Raw genomic sequence first — 21844 nt, 5'->3', positions numbered from 1 at the left:
TTTGACTATATGCACCAGGATAGGAAGTTCCATTTTAATCTAAATAAATATGTATTAACTTGAAGCAAAATATTAAAGTATTCTAAAGTTTATATAAATGATTGAAATTTGGAAAATATAGGCTAAATTTATTTTCATTACTGAATAATAAAAATGTATGTAAATCTTTTAAATTAATGGTTGGCACTATACATCTTGCTTGCAGGATGCAACCTTTTATATTTTATCTATTTAGAATAATGTTTTGTTTTGTGTAGAGTTCTTTTTTTTTAACCTTGGACTTATCTGATAATAATATTGACTTGTTTTCTTCTTGTTGATAATTTCAGGGTTTGTTCGTGTTTGTTTTCCTTTGTTTTCTGTTCAAGTTAAGACTGTGATCAATGTCCTGCCATGAGGGACCAGGGAACAATACAATGTTTTTTTCTCTTACTTCTGTTCTAAATCTCAACACCTGATTGCTGAATTGATAGCAAGTTTCCAATGTTAAGGACCAAAATATCTTCATTATTCTAAATGAAGACTTTTGAAAATCCAGATTTAGCCTTGGAAGTTACCAGGGGATTTCTTATAGGAAGCGTACTAGAAAGTTTGGAAGACACAACTGTAAATGTTTCCAAGGAAGTAGGGCAAATATTTAAAGAGAAGGAAAATAAAAGAACTAAGTTCATAAAATTAGAAAAACAGTCCAGTGTGTCCAACATCTTACTGATATAAGAGAAACATCAGGAAAAGTAGAATGTTTTAAAAATTCAATTCAAGAAAATATATAGAACTAGTAGATCTGAACTAGCCAGAATCATGTCAACAAGACACGTTAAAGTACTGAAGGCAAAGAAAAGGACTTAGAATCCTCCAGAGAGAAAAATAAATAAGTCCCATTAAAAGGATTAGGAATCCTTAGAACTTTACAACAGCAAGGTTGGAAGCCAGATAACACGGTGTCTTCAAATTGTTGAAGGAAAATTATTTCTGACTTTTAATTCTATACCCAGCCAAATTAAGTGTGTGGATAGAATAAAAATATTTTCAAAGAAAAAAATATATTGTCATGTTCATATCAAAAAATTTACTTCCTATCTACCTTTTTTTTTTTTTAGAAAACTCGAGGAAGCACTCCACCATAACTAGGGAGTGAACCATGAAAGAGGATGTTAGGAGCTTCAGAAAATAGGGTCTTTGACACAGGAGGTAGATATGGAAGATTCCCTGGATGAGGGTGTGACAGCTGTGCACTAAGCACAGAGATCAACCATCTGAGATAGAAGCAAATTGCAGACTGAAGGAGATATTTCGTCAAAAAGATAAAAGTTGCTAATGCTTTGAATGTATTGAGAAGAGATTTAGATGATGGGGGAAGAGTTTGGAGATTGAATTTATCATCAGTTTTAGAAAAGTAACCAAAAGGGAAAAAAATGACAATTACTGAAAAATAAAAACAGTTGCACTTTGCAGGAAAGATAATAATTATCTAATTTGAATGGCTACTGTTACAATAAATCATATTATCATATTAATCTAACAAAAATTATGATGTAACTATATTGAAAGAAGGGAGAGATGGAAGAATATGGGGGATTGGAGAGATTAGGAAATAGTGAAAAAAACGTTAATCCTGGCTCGGCGCCTGTGGCTCACGTGGCTAAGGCACCAGCCATGTACACCCAAGGTGGCGGGTTCAAATCCAGCCCGGGCCTGCCAAACAACGATGATGGCTGCAACCAAAAAAAAATAGCCGGGCGTTGTGGCCGGTGCCTGTGGTCCCAGCTACTTGGGAGGCAGAGGCAGGAGACTCGCTTGAGCCCAGGAGTTGGAGGTTGCTGTGAGCTGAGATGCTACGGCACTCTACCCAGGGGACAGCTTGAGGCTCCTGTCTCAAAAAACAAAACAAAACAAAACAAAACAAAAACGTTAATCCTTAGCTTCAGTAGTAGGAAGTCATGATCGAATACCTAAAACCACAAACTTACAAAAAAAAAAAAAAAGGAAGCAATATTTACAGATGTGGAAGTATCTATCTGCCAATTGGAAATGACACTGTGTATGATAAATGGCAGAAAAGTACCGTGGGCAATTATTATTTATGTTGGATATTTGGAAGAAATTTTTTATCTCCAGGACTATGTGTCTGTTCAAAGACTTTGCAAAACACTAAAATTAGCAACAAAAAGAAGTTAAACACCCCCTCTCTCCATTTCCCAAGAAAAAGATCAATTCCTCTACTAATGCTGGATTTCGTCTCCCTTCAAGGACCTTTTCACTCTTTTCCCTACTTTACTGGCCCCTGCCATAAGTTGATGCATATATGGCTTTGCTATCTTAGTTCTTAAATTAAATACAAAGAAACAAAAGCTGCCCCAACTTTGCACACCGTTGCAACTCCCTCCTCACTTCATTTTTAGGACATAGGTGATCAACATCTTCACTTCTCATCTTTCCTCCTTTTACTATTACAATCTGCCTTCAGCATGAATCATTCCACGGATGTTGCTCTTGTCAAGGTCGCCAGTGACCTCCAAGGTGCAAACTCAGTGGACAGTTTTCTATGTTTTCAGCAGCACTGACACCATTGACACACTTCCCCTTTGGAAATATATTTCTTGATCTTTGAGATACTGAACTCTCCTTCTCTCCCTCCCCACCCCCAGCCTCACTTTATTTCACTGGTTATACCTTCACGCTATTCTTTGGTAGATCTTCACACATAAATAAGCTCAATCTTACCTTGTCTTACCTTTTTTCTTTCTTTCAAAAAAAATTTAGGCCAGGTGCTGTGGCTCACACCTGTAATCCTGGCACACTGGGAGGCTGAGGCTGGTGGATTGCTTGAGCTCAAGAGTTCAAGACAGGCCAAAACAAGAGCAAGACACCATCTCTAGTAAAAATAGAAAAACTAGCAGGGTGTTATCGTGGGCTTCTGTAGTCCCAGCTACTGAGGAGGCTGAGATAAGAGGATCTCTTGAGTCCAAGAGTTTGAGGTTGTTGTGAGCTAGGATGCCATAGCACTCTACTCACGGTGACAGAGTGAAACAATGTCTCAAAAAAAAAAGAAAGAAAGAAAGGAACCTAAAAATTAATTAAAAAATTAAAAAAAATAGTGGGACTTTAGACAAAGAGGGTTAAATGAATTACACTAACTTTTTTTCTTTATTAAATTACACCTGTGTACATTAATGCATTTGTGGGGTACAATATGCTGAATTGATAAACAGTATGGAATGTTTACATCGAACTGATTAATGTCACCATCACCTTGCTTGCTTGTTTGTTGTGGTAAGATATTTATGCTCTATTCTTAATAGTTTTGAAATGTAACATTGTACTATGCACCTTAGATGAGGTCCCACCTAAAACCCTCCCTCCTCCCAGCCTCCCCACCCCCTCCCCTCCCCTCTGTCTTTCTGGACTATAGTTACGTTTTATCATTTGTATGAACGTGTAGGTGATTATATGTTGGTTTCATGATGAACAACACTAACTAATCACACATTATGGTGTATAAAATCCATTCTTACTTTATTTAAATATTTCTTTCCTTTCCTTGTATCTATTTTTCTTTCAGACTCCTAGAAAAATATTACAATGTGTTTGTTTTGTATCTTCTTGTTTATATAAACTCTGGTAAAATTTGCACAGTTGTTTTATGCATTTTAAAATGTTATGTTAATGGTATTGAATTATACATGCTATTACTCTCTTCCTCAATGAATCCTTTCTCCCTAGGTGAGTTCTCCACTCCCTTAGTTTTCAGTAACATCTTTATGCTGATAGACTAATGATACTAAGTTTATTTTCCCCGCCTAAGTTTCTCCCAATTCCAGATTCACATATCAAATGCTAGACTCAATTATCTCTGTTTGGTTATCTAACTTAATACTCATCTCTCAAATTTAATACACCCCGAAGGATAACTCTTAATCAACTGACACCCCACCCTCGTCTTCCATGCTCAGTAAATGGTACCACCACAGTCATTCAAACCAGAGACCTGAAAGAGTCTTTGGTTACTGAATTTGCCTCATTTCCCAAACACATGTGTACACAGTCCAATTTACCAACAAATTTTGGCCATTCTATCTTGAAATTGTATCTTGAGTCTATTCACTTTCTCTCTTTCTCTCTTTACCAATATCTATTTGTTAAACAAATAAGTAAATAAATAAACCAGGTAGTTTCCTGAAACAGTAAACATAACAAAATAAATAAGCCAGCAGAGGTTTAGAGAATGATGGAAGGAATACTTCTTTTAGAGAAAGTGATCAAGCTAGGACTTCATATCTGAGCAGAGACTTAAACAATGAGAGCCAGCCCTGTGATGACGGAAGAGCACTCTAGGTGGACAGCCACAAGTGCAAAGGCCTGGGACAATGAATAAACAATTCTTGAGCAAGCTGAGTTCGTCAAAGTGAGACAATATTTTGTTAACTTCGATAGTCTGAGAATGTAGAAAACAATAGAGCAAATATTATATTCATTGATCCTCTACTAAATTTTAATTTCTTTTCGTTAAATTTTTATTATTTCCAATGATGCTTTTATTTGTTAAATATATAAATGTGTGTAGAAATAAGGGGAACTATTCAGTGCCTAATGTAAAGTGTTCACTAATGAAATAACAAGGTTCATACATTTGAAAAGAAGAGATTTCACAGAGGGTTACAGCCTGTGGGTGCCCATTACAACAGGCTAGAAAGCATCGGCCCCAGCAAGGAGCCAGCAACACATGCCTCAAAGTAGGCACAGGGGGAGTTTATGCCAAGTGAGATGGCCAAATATGCATATTTAATAAACTGTAGAAGGAGTCGTGAATATTTATGAAAGGTGGAATATGTGCATGTGCAATCAATGATTAGGCCCTTTTATGGGGTTCACGTTCATAAACAATCTCCAAAGGTTGAGCAAAGCATGAAAACTCTCTGCACCTCTGTGTCACAGTTGTCACAGTTGGTAGTTTCTTACTGAGAAAGAATACTAGTCTGGCTCACAAGATTGGTTTCCATTTACCCCATAGGAAAAAAGCTTGATGGCTGTCAGCAAGGGAGGGGGTAGAATGAGGCGACGGGGTGACGGGACCTCCCATTCCATCAGCGCTAGAAACTCAGATTGAAGGTTTCTTTGGGGTTGCCTTGGGAAGACGGGATCATATAATCTGTTCAGTGTGGGGGAGTAGGATTTTATTTTAACTCACAAAAGTACGTTCCTCTTGGAATCATTCCATGGTAAAAGCACTCATTTTAGGGATTAACAAATAACTGAATCTCAGTGGAGATGAATTGATTGCTGCTATGGACACAAACTGTTCTGTAAATCCCTAAGTTGTCCTACAATCTCAGGTTATCCCTGGTCTAAGAAGGAGGGAAATCAGTCTCTCAGTTCTCTCCCTCCAGAACATCACCTACATAAGGAAAGGGTGGTGATCTTGAACCTTCCCCAGGCTCCCCTAAGGCGGCGCTCTCTCTCTTTAGGAAGAACAGAGAGATAAGTAGCCATGGTCAAAATTGAAACTTCTAATTATTAGACATTGCATCAGCTTTTGCTTTTCTCCGACTATACGTGGGGACCTCTGCTATCTCTCAACTTCTAAAAGTCATCAACTGTGTCATTCTATCTAGATCCGTTTTCTCCTCCCTAACCTCATGCAAAACGTTAATTACCTCTTTTGTCCTCTTCCGAGTTGAAGAACATCAAATAGAAATTATTCAGGTGTTGCTATAAAATTTAGCTACTTTATCAATTCAGATTTCATTTAGATTTGGATCATCCAGAGAGAGATGAGATTTGAAACTTCTTTGGGGAGACAATCATGTATTACTGACTTTCCCTATTACAGGGATTGGGGAAACTCTTGAGAGGCAATAATACAAAATAATGTTACCTATTCTAAGAGTGAACTGAGAAGAGCTGGGACTTTCTGCCAAAGTTAGTAATAATCATTAATTGTAAGTCTATTAGCATTTTGTTTACAAGCTGCATAGAACTTCATGATTCATCATTAATCTCTTCTACTTAAACTCTCTGATATGTAATTTTTTTTAAATGGAGGGTTATTTGGCTCACCTAATAAATGATCAAGAGACATCATGAAACAACAGTTATCCTCATCTTCATAGTCAATTTCATTTTCATAAAACATTGTTTTATCTAGATTATCTGTGAGGTGGGTCACAATATGTTATAATCAAGAATGAAAGCTATTGATTATTTTTAAATAAGTAGAGTAACGCAGCGTTGCTCAAATAATAACATACAATTGAATATCTGCTTCTTTGAGTCAAAGTGAAAAATTAGTTTCCAGCTATTAAGCAGAGAATTTTAAGTAAACTCTGGGCTATCTTATTTGTACTCAAACTGCCACAAGAAGTATTTCCACGGGAGTTTGTCTTTCAGATGATTAACATTTACAATAAGTGTTTTGGGAAAAGATTTTAACATCCCCAAGGCTAAAAGAGAGCAAAAAGCATGAAGATCACTAGTGCAGTTTCCTACACAGATACCAAAAGAACAACTATTTCTTTAGTTGCTAGAAAAGACAGACCTCAGTGGTACTGTGCACCAAGTGGGTGATGGTCAGGTGCAAGCACACAGCAGAAGCAAAAGTAGGTCTTCTTTACCACAATGTACTGGTACCTCAAGCCTCAGACTACTTTGTGTGGTTTTTTCAAGTACAATTTGGAGCACTCAAAGTTTAAAGTGCTCACATGGAAATTAGAAAGCATAGGTACTTACAAAGATGTAGATAAGTAATCCTAAAATCAAACCCATGGTAGGAATTATCAGACACAGATCCTAAAGCCAACATCTTTATTATGTTAAGTGATAATCACAAGCTTGAGAATTTTGATAAAGGTACTGGATGCTAAAAAATATATATATATTTTTAAATGGAGCCTCAAGCTATCCCCCTGGGTAGAGTGCTGTGGCATCACAGCTCACAGCAACCTCCAACTCCTGGGCTCAAGCGAGTCTCCTGCCTCAGCCTCCCAAGTAGCTGGGACCACAGGTGCCCGCCACAATGCCTGGCTGTTTTTTGGTTGCAGCCATCATTGTTGTTTGGCGGGCCTGGGCTGGGGATTCGAACCCGCCACCTTAGGTGTATGTGGCTGGCGCCTTAGCCGCTTGAACCACAGGCGCCGAGCCAAAATATTTTAGTATATATGAAAAAGAAAGAATATTTGCAGAACAAAAAATTGCAACAAGGTTAAGAATACAATTAATGAGTTTATCAGTTGATTAGAAAAGAGAATTGGGAAACTGGGTAATACATTAAAGAAGCTATCCACAATCCAACATGAAAGGATGAAGATGAAAACACAGATAAAAGGATAAGAGACATTGAAGACGAAAAATATTTGGCGGTGTAGGGGCTGAGAATATTTGAGAACTGATGAAAGAGACCAATCTCTATTCAAAAACCCAGTGATTCTCTACAGGATCCATGAAAAGAAACATTTACCTAGATACATATTAGAGACCCTACGGAAAACCACTGGCTTCAGTTAAAAGATGACGACATAGGCTTCATTTTAAAAAAATTCAATAGAATTCTGTTTACAAAGTCCACATAAGGATATAAGACAGCCGAAATCAAACAGTGAGAAGATACAATATGTAAATTCTATCCAAATATAAAAGCTAACATTAATATTAAACAAGTAAACTCAAAGGCAAAAATCATTCTTTGAAATAAAATGGATGGTTCATAATGATAAAAGTTTTATTTCACCAATAATGGATAGCAGTTTTACTTTTTTCTTAATTTTCCTATAATTGCAGATTATTACAGGGGTACACATGACTTGGTCACATAGTTTGCCTTTGTAAGGTCAAAGTCTGACTTGTGGTTGTGTCCTTCACCCAGGAATTGGGCAACCTACCCGTGCAATGAACCCATGAGAATTTACTCATCCCTTACTCCTGCTCCCTGTAACTTGAACTCCATTGTGTTATTCTCACATGTGACTATTACGGTACCGATCTACCAGCTCCAATTTAGTACACAGTACATGTGATGTTTGTTTTTCTATTCATGTGATTCCTCTTAAGAGTGGTCTCCAGTTCCATGGATAGCAATTTTAAATGTAGAAAGTTCCAAACAGAGAAGAATTCTGAAGAAACAGACAAATACTCATCACGGTGTGGGATTTTTAAAGGCACCTGTCTCAGTAATTGACGAAACAAGCAGATCAAAAGTCAGTAAGAAAGCAAAAGTACACATGACGATTAGATTTTGTGTAATAAATGTGCACAGAAAAGTAAAGTGACCCAGAACGCACATTTTTTCCCAAGCACATATAAAGCAATTACCTTAAAACAAGTTTTACCATCTTCAAATGTTTGAAGATCTATAGAGCATATTACCTGCCCACAATGATGTTTTGTCAAAATTCAGTAACAATAAGATAATGAGGAAACCCCACGTATTTGAAGCTTAAGGATATACATCCATGAACTAAGATTGTTTCTATATACCATCAATAGTAGAAAATGAAATTAAAGATGTCATTTACAATGGAACTTTGGGAGAGTTGGAGGTGACAAACAAGTGGGAGCAGATTTACTGTGTTTATGAATTGAAAACTAGTCCATAATACGTTACTCTTTTCAGATAGCTGCGTTTCAAAGAAATCTCAATACCTTTTCTGGTTATGGGTTTAAAAACTGAAATTAACAAACTGATTTTAAAACTTAGATGGAAATGTAAGCACCAAGAACAGTCAAGAAATTTGTAATGAAGGTCAAGGTGAACTGACTATGCTATCAAGGTGGGTTGTAAAGCTGTAGTAATTTGGCGGTGGAATTGGCATTGGTCTAGGCAAGTATAGACTAGATTAATGGTTCTCAATCTTCCTAATGCCATGGCCCTTTAATACAGTTCCTCATGTTTTGGTGACCCCCAACCATAAAACTATTTTCATTGCTACTTCACAACTATAATTTTGCTACTGTTATGAATCATAATGTAAATATCTGATATTAGGCAACCCCAGTGAAAGGGTTGTTCGACCCCCAAAGGGGTCACGATCCACAGGTTGAGAATCGCTGGACAGGATGATATGAAATAGAATAGAGACCTAAAGCCAAACGAACACATATATGAACCCTGGACTTACAGCAAAGGCAGCTGTGGGAAAGGGAAGTGTTTTCATTTAGTTATAGTAGGAATAGTGAGTATTCATTTGGGGGAAAAAATTATTTGGGCTTGTATACGTAACATTCAAAAAAATAACTCCATGTTGATTATAGACCTAAAAATGAAAGGTAAATTACAGGTCTCTTAGAAGACAGCACGGAAGACTATCCTCCTGTCCTCGAGCAAGCTTATGAAAAGAATTATGAAACATGACATGAAAAGTTCTAACCAAAAAGGAAAAGACTGATGACTTTGAAAATGTTAAAATGAAGAATATCCTTTCATCAAAGAAAGCAAAACAACCACCCATAGAGTAGAAGAAGTTATTTTCAACAAATAAAAAATAATAAATTCACATACAGTGAGAGTCAAAAAGAAGAGAGACAACCCCTCCTCCCCAATCTACCTATGTCTATACAGAAGAAGAGAAATAAATTGTAAATAAACAGGTTAAAAGGTGCTGGACCCCCTCCACTAATAGTCAAAGGACTGCAAATTAAAAGGACAAGGAGAGAGAATGTACACCCATCAAACTGGGAAAAACTAAAAATTCCTGCAATACACATGTTGATGAGGGTATCACAGCGAACTTCCATACGCTGTGTGGAGTTAAAGTTAGTATATTACTTGGGAAGGTAGCTTTGGTTTATTTAGGAAGGTTAGAAATATGTACAAATAGTATGTAAATCCAGGAGATACGCACGTGTGTACTACATACTACAATGTATATGTAAGAATGTTTGTGACAGCAACATTATCTATAATATTAAAGAAAATTGAAAACACCCAAGTGTCCATCAACAGTAGACTGGACAAATAGTATATGATAATAGAAATGAATGAATTGGAGCTGTGGCAACAACACAAATGAATCTTAAGAAACACAAGATTGAGAAAGAGAAGCAAGTAGCCCAAAGGGAAAAAAATGTCTGAGTCCATTTATAGCAGAAGAAGGCAAAGCTAAACTATTTTAAGAACGTACTGATGGTGGTACAACTATAAGTAGAAGCAAAGAAATAAGGAAGTCAGTATGGTGATTACCGCTATGAAGGAGGGGTGATTAGCAAAGGACCCATAGGCTTCTGGGATTCTGCAGATGTTCCCTCTCTGGGCCTAAATGGTAGTTATGCAGGTGCTTGATTTACAGTAAGTTAGACTGTACATTCGTATTATGGTCCATAATTTTAAACAAGGATACAGTTCTCTAAACATGGATATTGATAAATTCTCGAGCTATATTCTATAAAGTGAAAAACTACAGCGTGAGGAAGAGTGTAGAATTTACTGCCATTTATGTTTAGAAAGACAGGAAGGAAGGGAAGCAGGAAGAGGGTGAAAGCAAAAGAGAGAGAAAGAGAGAGAGAGGGAAAAAGAAAAAAATAAGGAAAATACACAATAAGATTGTAGAAGAATAAGGTAATCCATGCACCAAAAGGTTGTCTCTGGGGGAGGGGGATAGGTGACCAAGGGTCAGGGTTAGGAAAAGAATTACTATTCACTTACTGTGTACCCTTCGGTGTCTTTTGAATTTGCTATCCTGTGAATATATAACATATTCAAAATAAATAAATAAAAATATCTAACCAGACTTATCCACAAGGGGTCGCTGTTGAACTCTAATTCCTGGCCAGGAGAAACTGAATTCTTCCTACGCTCCCTGCAAGTGAAGAAACATCTTTATTTATGTTTTTATTTTATATTACACGACGTCATGTTGCCGAAAAAAGTACAGTTTGAAAATATGCACAGAACTCCAAATAATATACACTTTAAATGGGGTAAAAAAGACAATACAGTGGGTAATATGAAGCCAGGAATGAGTTTACAGAAACACAGTGTTAACCATCTCCCCTAGTGGTAATGTACAGATTATATTTTAAATTTTCTGGCATCCGGCCTTAAAAAAAAAAAAAAAAAAGGAAGTATGGTCATTTATACAGTTCAAAATCTTTTTCCGGAGAATATTAAGCTATTTGTCAAAAAATATCCCTCATGGAGAGTGTTAAAGACAATCTATGAAGATCCTTAGATGAAATTCCTGGTTGGTCTTTATCACAACGATCCACAGGTGAATTGTGAAACCTTGTCATCTTACTCTCTAAGGACGGTATAAGATGCCTCAGATAGGGGAGGTTTCATTCATGGTTAATCGTGAATGAAAATGAAACTAACAATACGTGCTTTAGAAAAAGAAGAAATGCTGTAAGTCTGCTTTAAAAACTTCCCCGTCTTACACGTAAACTAGAGAGTGAGTGTCCTCAAGGAGCTGTGTTTTTCAAATTTGGCTTTTGTAAGGAATTCCATTATTTCTTAATGCTGAGCTGATTGTACTCTGAGCTACTAATGGGTTAAATACTACCAAGGGAAATTAGCCCTGGCCGAACATTCCTACTGGCTCTTAAATGCACAGGGCTTTGGGCGATACAAGAACTGAGAGAAACTAGTGGGTAGGAGAGACACTGGGGGCAGAAGCAACAGTTGAGAAAAACCCTTCTGCTGTTATGGACTCATCCCATATTCAGAGGAAGAAAGTAGCTGTCATTGGTGGTGGCTTGGTAAGAATCTTTTTGAATGTGTTACTGTTAGAGATAGTATGTTAATTATTGTTACTCTGAATTATTATTTATCACTTCTACAGATTGTTAATTTTCTTGTGAATTTTTTTCTGATATTTAAATGCACCTATTTTAAATATGTGTTATCTTCAATTTGTTCTTTTCCAGGAAAGGCATTTTATATCCACTAAATTCAAAAGCATTTGTTTTCGTTATTATGGTGTAGCATTTCTTAAAAACCAAAAAGAAGTCAAACTGAACTTGATTTTATCTCCAAATTGGCTATGTTTTTAAGAACAGAAATTAGGCTTAATATTTAAATGATGATCTTTAAATTAGGCTTAATATTTAAATTTAAATTATAAATTTGCCTGACTTTATATAATAACTCAGTAAATGTTGTCTAATGAGAACAGAAGGGTTACGGAACATGAAAAGCCAAAATAATCATCTGAATGCTTGCTAGTTATATGATTAATTGGGAATGATATTCAATTGCCTGACTCATTTCAGCCGTTCCAACAGAACACTGTAGCGGGTGGAACAAGGTGGAACCTCTCATTGGGCAGGTGAAATAAAGGTGCCGGGACTTGCCCCTCTCCTGGGCAGGTGTAAGGAAGGGTCGCTCCATTGCTTACATGGTTATGGTCCCAAACTATTTCTGTGTAATGTGAATCTGCCTCAAATAAGCTGCGTTTCCCCCCTTTCAGCATAATTCCTGGCTTAGACTGAAAATGTCCCACTTAAAGTTAAATTGTGTTACTTTCACCTTTGGTCAAAGCACTTGTAAGCTTCTAAGTCACGGGTATTCATTCACTTACTCAGCAAAAATTCATGGAGGGGCTGACACTCTGTGTCCAGGCTGCACATAGAGGGGTATATTTCATGCCACAGATGTATTTATATTTATATTTATATTTTCACTCTAAGTGCCAAGACAGTTGCTTTAACATTTCTGCTTCTAAATTTCAAAGTGCTAAGGAATGCTAACACATGCTAGATTGGTCACTGAATTGGAACTACATTGTCATAGCTGCATACTAGGTTTGTGTCAAATTCTTTCCTATCAAAAATGTTGCACAAAATGAAAACCCTTGTATTCAGTAAAATCTTCTTGAGTGCGTGCTATGTGCCAATATTGTTTTAGGTAGTCAGGATACAGGCGTGAACATTTTAGGGAAGAGAAAGACCATGAAGAAGAAAGTACGTGAGATAATTTGAGTTAGAGATAAGCAGTGTAAAAGAAATGCCAACAGAGTCGTGCTATGGAGTGTCTCGGGGGATATCTGTGTGGTGTGTGTGCAGAGACAGCCTCTCTGAGGAAGGGAATGCGACCCGAGACCTGAAGGATGAGATGGGACCATCTCGTCTCAGGAAAGCATTTCAGACAGAGGGAATAGCGAGAAGGGAAACCCTGGGGCAATAATGAGCTGCCCAAGTGCAAGAAGCAGAAAGAAAGGCAGGAGCAGAGCAAGGCCAGAGAAGAGTAGCTGGGGCGGCTGGAGTAGCTGGTACCGCTGGAGAAGCTGACATAGCCAGATCTTGAGAACCGGGCAAAAACATTGAATTTTATTCGAAGTACATTGGAAAACTATTGGGGGGGTGTTAGGCAGCAAAGTAAGCTGTGACTTGTAGAGGTGCCTCAGGCTATCACGTGAGGATGACTGGGAGAGTGGGAAGAATGCAAGATAGACAAGTGAGGAAGCTATTATGTTAGTCCAAGGGTTGGACGAGGGTGGCAGCAGTGCTGTCTCTTGTGTCTCTGAGAAATCCAAGGGGCAGATGACAAACATGTGTTTGGATGCGTGATTTGGGAAGGAATAAGAATGTGGGTGTTATTCATGGATTTCTCACTAAATAATACTTAAAACTCTTCATCATGTAATTTCTTTATACATGTACTGAAAAATAGAACACATCAATTATTACACATGTACTAGAAAGAACCTAAAAGTCCTCTGCAAAAGGATTCTGTCTATCCTATTGCTCAGGCCCATGCCTAGGTATCTATTTTATATTATATTATATTTTACATTTTATTCCTCATTCACTCATCAGTAAGCCTTGGTGGCTCTACATCCAAAATACATTTCAGTTCTGTCCACTGCTATTGTGCTAGTCCACGCAATCATCATCCCTGTCCATACTCCTGCACCAGCCTCCTAGTCTCCCGGCTTCAACTCTACCCACCTGTAGTCCATATTCTGCGAGCAGCTAGAATAATTATTTCAAAACATGAGTCTGATCATTACGCTCCCTGCTTAACCTTTCCTTTCAATGACCTCCCATCACAAGTAAGGCAAAATCCAGACCATTTACCAAAGGCCCTATATGAACTAGCCCTGTCTACCTTTCTGGCCTTACCCTGTCTCCATGTTATGTTTTTTATATTATCTATCAGTATCTCAAAGTACACACTTTTCTAAACATGTTTTTTTTTAAATACCTACCCTGACCTGGATGTAAATTTACTGATGTGTTCCAGTGGTTAGACTCGTGCTTGACATTGTAATGTACTTGATGGATGAATGAATGAGTGAAATGAATGATATGAAGGTGAAGGGAATTTCATAACACATGCAAACACATTATTTTTTTTAAGTTTTCATTAAATAGAGAAATTCAAGAAGGTTAAATTCAAGTCTCCCAGCTTCAACTCTACCCACCTGTAATCCATATTCTGTGAGCAGCTAGAATAATTCTTAAATTCAAGAAGGTTAAATTATGTAGAGCACCTATTTCCCCACTCATCTTCTTGTTATTTTCATATTTCACATTTCCTCTTCCCTACAAGCTATACCCCACCCAGCACCTTATATTATCTAACACATTAAAGCTCTCCCCTGGTCTCTATGGGAAAAAATTAAGAGTTGAAAACCTTTCCTTAGAAATCCGATGAATATAGTGAACTTCCCTCAGTGTTTTCAGTGCTATCCTACCATACCCAGCCAACTTGCCATGTTAGAAATGACCATGAGGATTTGTCCTTGCTCTGCTATAGAGGTCACCTGAACCAGGGCTAAACCAGATTGATGTCCTTTCTTTGAAGACATGTTCCATCAAAGAGGCCAGAAGGAATTAACAGATCAGTAAAGAAACTCTTATGGAGAAACAAAAGGTGAATGAAACTGAGCCATGATCATAAAGTAAGGAGTTTAAATATTGAAGAAAAGAATGGAAATGGATGTTAAAACAGTACGTCAAGAACATTAATATACTATTTAGAAAACCCCCTGTATTGATTTAACATTATCCCCTCTGGTATAAATCACAGCTTCTCCAGCCCTTCCTCTGCCGATTCTAAAAGATAATTACAGGAGGATCAACCTCTAAAGACTTTCCCCTCTTCAGATGCTCACAGCGGTTTGTTTGCCTTTATCATTCACTGGATTCTGTTAAAGTTTTGTTAAGCATAATTTATTCCTCATAGAAATATTTTCACATCGTGGATCTAAAGATTGTCTTCTCTTGGGGTCTTGCTTCTGTCAAAAGTGCAAAATATTTTCTGTGCACGAGTTTGATTTCAGAACAAAGTACAGAATCACTCTTGTAGAAGTTCCGAGAGATTTGGCAATACTTTTCATCAGAATGTTGTCATAAGAAATGTAGTCCTTTTAAAAACGAACTTGAAAAAGGATTTGGAAAACAAGCTCTAGCTTTCTGGTTAGAAGGAGTTCTATTTTAACCAGCTCAGTAAAAACCTGCCCTACTAAAAACTGCCATAGAAACCACCTTACTGGCCAGATGCTGCACTCTGGGAGGCCAAGGCACGTGGATGGCTTGAGCTCATGAGTTTGAGACTAACCTAAACAAAAATAACACCCCATCTCTACTAAAAATGGAAAAACTGAGGCAAGAGGATTGCTTGAGCCTGAGTTGGAGGTTACTATGAGCTATGATGCCGTGGCACCCAGCTTGAGCTTCTGTCTCAAAAAAAAAAAAAGATAATACTTCATGTTAGAGTGATAAGTTGCTTTTTCTTCACAAAGTGGCAAGCCAGACAAATTAAAAAAAGGGGGGGCCATCTACCCATACAGTTGTCCTTAAGCCATGTCCAAAGTCAGGGTCCTAGGGATTCAGAAATTCTGCTTCTGATGACTATTTTCAGTGTTTACCAGTATGAAGCAAATAACTGATGCCACAGAGCACCATTTCACTAACACCTCCAGCTACTCGAGTCCTTATTTTTTGGAGCCTTGGCTAAAAGAACTATTTGGCACTCGCACCTGAGCTGTCTTCTGCTGTTGCAATGTGTCCACCATTTTAGCATATATCCTGGAGATATATTTCAGGGTATCATGAAGTACAGAAGAACCTCTGTAAGTTGACCACCCACGGGGCCGTAACAAACTGGTCAACAGAAGGAACTGGGCCTTCTGTACCGACATGTACAGGTGGTGTGTGTCCAGTTTATGAAAATTAGGTCAACCTAAGGAGGTGGTCAATGCAGAGAGGTGGTCAGCTATGTAGGTTCTGTTGTGTTTCCTCCATCCCTCCTTCTGAAAAGTAACTCACCACAGAACATTTTGGGATCCACTCTCTCTATTTGACCCCACAAGATTCTCCACTGTTGAGACTCGTTGTGACAATTGTGAACACCCCCGTGTTCACGTCAAGTTCGTCACCTCTGCTAATGAAATGGGCTTTAAAGCAATTTGGCCTCGACTCCATGAGCGTTTGCATGTCACAGATACAGGCATTAGATTCTATCATGGATTTATAGGCTGAGAATGGTTTTGATGCCAAATGGGGTCCAAATGGTTGCTTCTTCCCCGTCTCCTTCAGATCTTTCCACCTCACCACTCACCCTTCACTCAGCTAGAAACAGCACTAGGCAAGCAGACTGGGTGTAGGAGAGCACGTGACCAGCCAGAAGCTCAGGAAACCTGTTGGTCTCACTTTCCTCCTCTTGGGCTAAACGAGACTCTCAGACTTTTAACTCTAAATTTCTACTTCTCTTCCTTCTCACTTCCTTACTCACGCATCTCTAGCTTTGTTCTCAACCTACTTCTTTCTAAAAGCAGAAATCACATGTCACCCAGAATTTTCACTTTCCCTAAAGTAAACATCCTGAGCACACAAGGACCATTGAAAATCTCATAATTTGGGGTTGAGTTGTGTATGTAAATCAGTTTAAGTGTACACTTTTTTATTGTTTTATTGTTATCTTAATGTACTATACTGTCTAAAAGACTTAATTACTATGAGCTTTACTATTCTTATTTTATTAGTATTAAAATAAATAAAGTTGTGTAGACCTTATTCTTATTTTCTATTCCCGAGGCTCTGAACTTTCTTTAATATGAAAAACCCTCATTACTGCCCCATATCTAGAGGCCTAAAAACAGATGTGGAATGAATTTTTCTGTGACTGTATAATTCACTTTGAATCTCACTCCTTTTCTTGCTTTACTTATTTATTTATTGAGACAAATTTCACTCTGTCATCCAGGCTAGAGTGCCATGGCCTCAGCCTAGCTCACAGCAACCTCAAACTCCTAGATTCAAGCAATCTTCCTGCCTCTGTCTCCCAAGTAGCTGGGACTACAGGCAGCTGCCCCAACACCCAGCTAGTTTTTCTATTTTTAATAGAGACGGGGTCTCACTCTTGCTCAGGCTGTTCTCAAACTCCTAAGCTCAAGAGATCCACTTGTGTCAGCCTCCCAGAGTGCTAGGGTTACAGGCCTGAGCCACCCTGCCCGGCTTCTTACCTCTGTTCTCTTTCTCAATGCTGCAATTCCTCCCATCAAACAAGTTTTCTTTTAGTTGTTTTGTGTAGGAGCCAAGGGAGAACTTCCCCTTTGCCCTCTGAAGGTTCAATGAACAATTAACTTATAAAAGACCAACTAATGAAATAAAAAGCTTACGAATGGTATACACATGAGCACAGGGAGCATCACACAGAGATTACCAAATCCCTAATGAGGTACAGAAGCTTATACAAAAACAGTGGGGACTTTGATCATAGTTGAACAGGTTGGGGTGGGGGAGGAGGCTGGGCTAGCTAGCACAGGCAATCTTGCTATATAAATGAAATCTCACAGGTGGCAGCGCTCAGAGAGACTCAGTGGTCCTCAACCTTCCTAAAGCCACGACCCTTTAATATAGTTCCTCATGTTGTGGTGACCCCCAACCATACAATTATTTTCATTGCTTCTTCATAACTGTAATTTTGCTATTGTTATGAATCATAATGTAAATATCTGATATGCAAGATGCTCTTAGGTGACTCCTGTGAAGGGATCATTTGACTCCCAAAGGGGCCGCGACCCACAGGTTGAGAACTGCTGGCACTGGATGGGACATGTGTCTTTCAGACCTGCCGAGGTGTCAGACTCTCAGTTCATCCTTCCTGGATGGAGACTGGGGAAGGCCTGGCCACTTCAATGCCGATTCTTTGCAAATTCCTCCCCCCTTACCTTAGGCAGCTTTAGGGGGCTACTTCTTTCTGTTTGCTGGCTCTCAAAGTATGTCAAAGAAACATATTTGAGGGTAGATCGCTTTGATTTTTCTTCACTTGCTGTGTATGTACCTTTCTCTAGCAGCCCTGACAAATATTTGGACATACATTGTGCTACCCCGATGGATTCCTAAAGTGCCTCGTAAATCCCTCTCACCACGCAGAGAGCTCACTGCCCTCTTCCAATTTCCTTCATTTGCACCGGAACACCTGGTATCTAGAATGGAACCAACCACTTCAGACATCTCACAGCACTGTCAGCTGTCTGCAAAGAGTGTGTTTTTCCTTCCTTTTTATTTGGTCCATTTTCCTGCAAAATATGCTCAGATTATTTGTCCATCTGTCCGCATTTTCCTATTCATTCAATTGTGCCTCTATCTTTCCACGAAAAAAAGAACACTCTCATATGCTGTTGATGGTGATCTAAATTCGTATTTTTCCCCTCTGGAAGGCAATTTTAAAGTATATACATGTCTCATCTTAAACATATGGGGAGATTCCAGAAAGCAGCACCGCATCAGGATGGCATGAAAACACACACAATCTGGAATATATATGTGAGCATTCAAAATCCACAGCAAAATCTACTAAACTTGCCCCACACACTTTGAATCACCTTCCTGTGCTTCGCACCTATTCTAAAAGTAAAACAAAGACCCAGCAGACGTCTCCCTCTACACTCTAGGCTGTCAAAATTCCTTCCCCAACTCATTTCAGAATTTCTTCTTTCTCCTTTTTGTACCTTGTATCTCCTATAATTGCAGAAGTCAAACATGACTTGAGTATTACAATTTTAACCCAGTGTTTCTCCTTTCCAAAAAGTATTACATTTTTCAGTACCCTCGGTATTACGTCATATTGAAAATTTGGATGTCTATCCTGAAGATGTGAAGAGGTCGCATCTTTCATTAAGATGAAAGTGCGTCATTCAATTCAGAGTTAGAAGATCCCTAGCTCCAGTGTGGAGTATGGCTTGAATAGGGAAAGCCTGGGGAAAGAGGTGAATTAGAAAATGTTTGCAGGAGTCCTGATAAAAGGTGACGAGGGCCCCATGTAAGGGCGGTAGGGACGTGGGTGGGAGGAGAGTCAATGTTGATTCAAGAGGAGCAGTCTTGATGCGGGAATAGCAACTCCTCTCACTAATTCACCGAACCACAATAGCTCAGTTAACATTTAACATCCCTCTCTAAAGGAATGTTAGAGATATGGGATATGGAAGGAGGAAGAAGGCTTATAGAATACAGAACGCAGGAGAAGGAAAAGATTGAGGGATGAGAATAGGTTGAATTTTCAGTCTGTTGAGATGAAGACGCTTAGACACTTGTTGCCGGAATTTCTGTCTGCCAGGTCCTTGGTCCCGGAGATTTGAAGAATGAATCTGCAAACCACTAAGTAATTTCTTGATGGATATGTAGATAAGTGGGGAGAAAGTTAAAGCCTTTAGCAAGCCACCAAGGGGACCTGGGCAGGTAGCCTCTTTGGGCCTCTGTCTAGGGGATTATATACTGCTTTTCCTATCCTGAGGGCAGGCATTTTGGGGGACATGAAATGCACATTTGCATTATGTCACAATCATTTGGTGCCAGGGGCTTGGGCAGAGATGAATTTCAAAACTGCCACAGTGCAGAGGAATGTGGTCCCACACGAGGTGCGCTTCTCTGCTCCAGAAGAGGCAGTTCCAGATGAGGCAGTCAGGCTGCTTTATATGACTTTGTCTGGGGTCCAGAGAATGCAGGCTGTAGAGAACCTGTTTGTGCCTAGAGATGGGGATGTGGGCCTGACACTGATTTCTAAGCTCCCCAGGCCTAGAAAGTGGGGGGTTCCCATCCATCCCTGAGCAGGAGAACCCTGAAGCACCGGTCCTTAGTCATAGATGAAGGAGAAAGATTCAGGCTAGAGAAGGAAATCATATGTTTTCCCAAGAGACTCCTGGGAATGTAGGACATTCACCTTATCATCAAAGGAGGGGAAAGCAAGACCTCTGCTTGGCTTTAGAGACCAATTCCAGAGGACACAGATCAGAGAGTTCAGGGTAAAGATTAAAAAATAGAGCAATATTTGGCTTAACATATGCAATTCTGGCAGATGTGATAGTTACTAACAAAGTAGGAAGACACGTTTGTGTGGTTTTATTACATTGTGAGTAGATTAATGGTCTGATACTCCTCATACCATTGATATGTCCAAAGAAAATTCTTGGGAGGCTAAACTACAATTCCATGACTAAGCACAGATTTCAATAAAAACAAGCTTTTCAGAAGCTTATTAGATAACAAACTCAGCAACAGCTATGATTCTCAGAGCTTCATGTGCTTCATTAAGTCAAAAATAGCTGACACATGTTTACATTATCAGTTTAATTTCACACATACTACATGAAGAGGGATAAAATGGGAGAAACTTTTACTAATCTTGTTCCCCCTTGCTCAAGGGTGACATAGTGAGACTCTGTCTCAAAAAAAAATTATGAATTTATGATTTTCTCATGATCATTGAATACTTGAACAATCATTGCTGAAGGGGTCACTTGGGAACCAACAGAAAACCACCCCAGCTGAGCATATGAGAAGCATATTTCCACATTTACACTAATACAAAGGAAATTCTCAAATAATGCTTTTTAAATGGTATGTGAGGTATCCATATAATAGATCAGGATGTGATCAAAGCACATGATCTATAAAGAAGAGGGAAGTATGAAGAGACAAAAATAGGAAGTGGTGAATTCGGAGAACGATAAATTGGGTAAGAAATTCGTAATTAGGTAACCGAGGAATCTCCTCGAAGCTCTTACACACACAAGCAGGCCAGAACAGATGTTAACAAAACTTTGAATTTGCAAGTTATTTTGTAATCAAAATAGCTTACTGTTGCAGACTTTTGGTGCTTCAAAAAAAAAAAAAATACAGAAAATGTTCATAATTGTGCGTGTCCTTAATGGAACCGTCCCATCTCTTTTCCAAGGCTTAATCCCAAGAACTGGCACCATGAAATTGTTTTTGTTTCTCCCAGGTGTCTAACCGTGCTGCAGGTCTTTTCTTCTCTGCCAGCCTCCTCTCTATTTATGCTCAGGAACCCAGCTGTGCCTTAGCTGAGAGTTTGTGGTGGGCTTAGAATGGCTCACACACCACATTTTCCTGTCTATTTGTATCATTACATCTCGGTGTTTTGTGTCACCATAACTAAAAATGGCAATGACAGTTGTTCCTAATTAAACACTCTTACACAGAGTGAAAAGGGCAAATAAAGTTAGAGCCTAAAACCTATGTTATTAGCCACACTACTAACCCTTCTAGCTGAACTTACATAACCAATATCTTTTTTTCTTTTAGATTTCTTGGAACCTCAGTTACACAGAATTGGGATTACAGTAATCTTTTTTCATTACACACTGTTATGACTGGTCTTGAGGAAGACACTTTTAATTTTTTTGCTTTGTTGTGTTAATAATAATAGTGAGCACCTTCAGGAGGCTGAGGCAGGAGGATTACTTAGGCCAGGAGTTCATGACCAGCAACATAGCAAGACCCCGTCTCTATAAAAAAATAAACAATTAGGCTTGGCACCTGTAGCACAGTGGCTATGATGCTGGCCACATATACTGAGAGTGGTGGGTTCACCAGCCCAGGCCAGCTAAACAACAATGACAACTGCAACAACAACAACAAGAACAACAACAACAACAACAACAAAAAAAAA

General features: G+C 38.6%; 1 protein-coding gene across 1 annotated transcript in view; it reads left to right on the top strand.

Annotated features, from left to right (window-relative positions):
• The first annotated feature begins 11459 nt into the window (after nucleotides 1-11459).
• Nucleotides 11460-21844, top strand: part of KMO (kynurenine 3-monooxygenase) — a 55930-nt gene continuing 45545 nt past the window's right edge. The window contains exon 1 of the mRNA XM_003800084.3: nucleotides 11460-11685. Coding sequence (XP_003800132.1) covers nucleotides 11632-11685 — 54 coding nt within the window. The 5' untranslated portion in view covers nucleotides 11460-11631. The remainder of the gene's footprint in view (nucleotides 11686-21844) is intronic.

The sequence above is a fragment of the Otolemur garnettii genome, unplaced genomic scaffold, assembly GCF_000181295.1.
Source record: "Otolemur garnettii isolate 467f Iridium unplaced genomic scaffold, OtoGar3 scaffold00165, whole genome shotgun sequence".
Taxonomy (NCBI): Eukaryota; Metazoa; Chordata; class Mammalia; order Primates; family Galagidae; genus Otolemur; species Otolemur garnettii.
The sequence above is the reverse complement of the archived record's forward strand: the minus strand, read 5'-3'. Positions and strand labels throughout refer to the sequence as shown.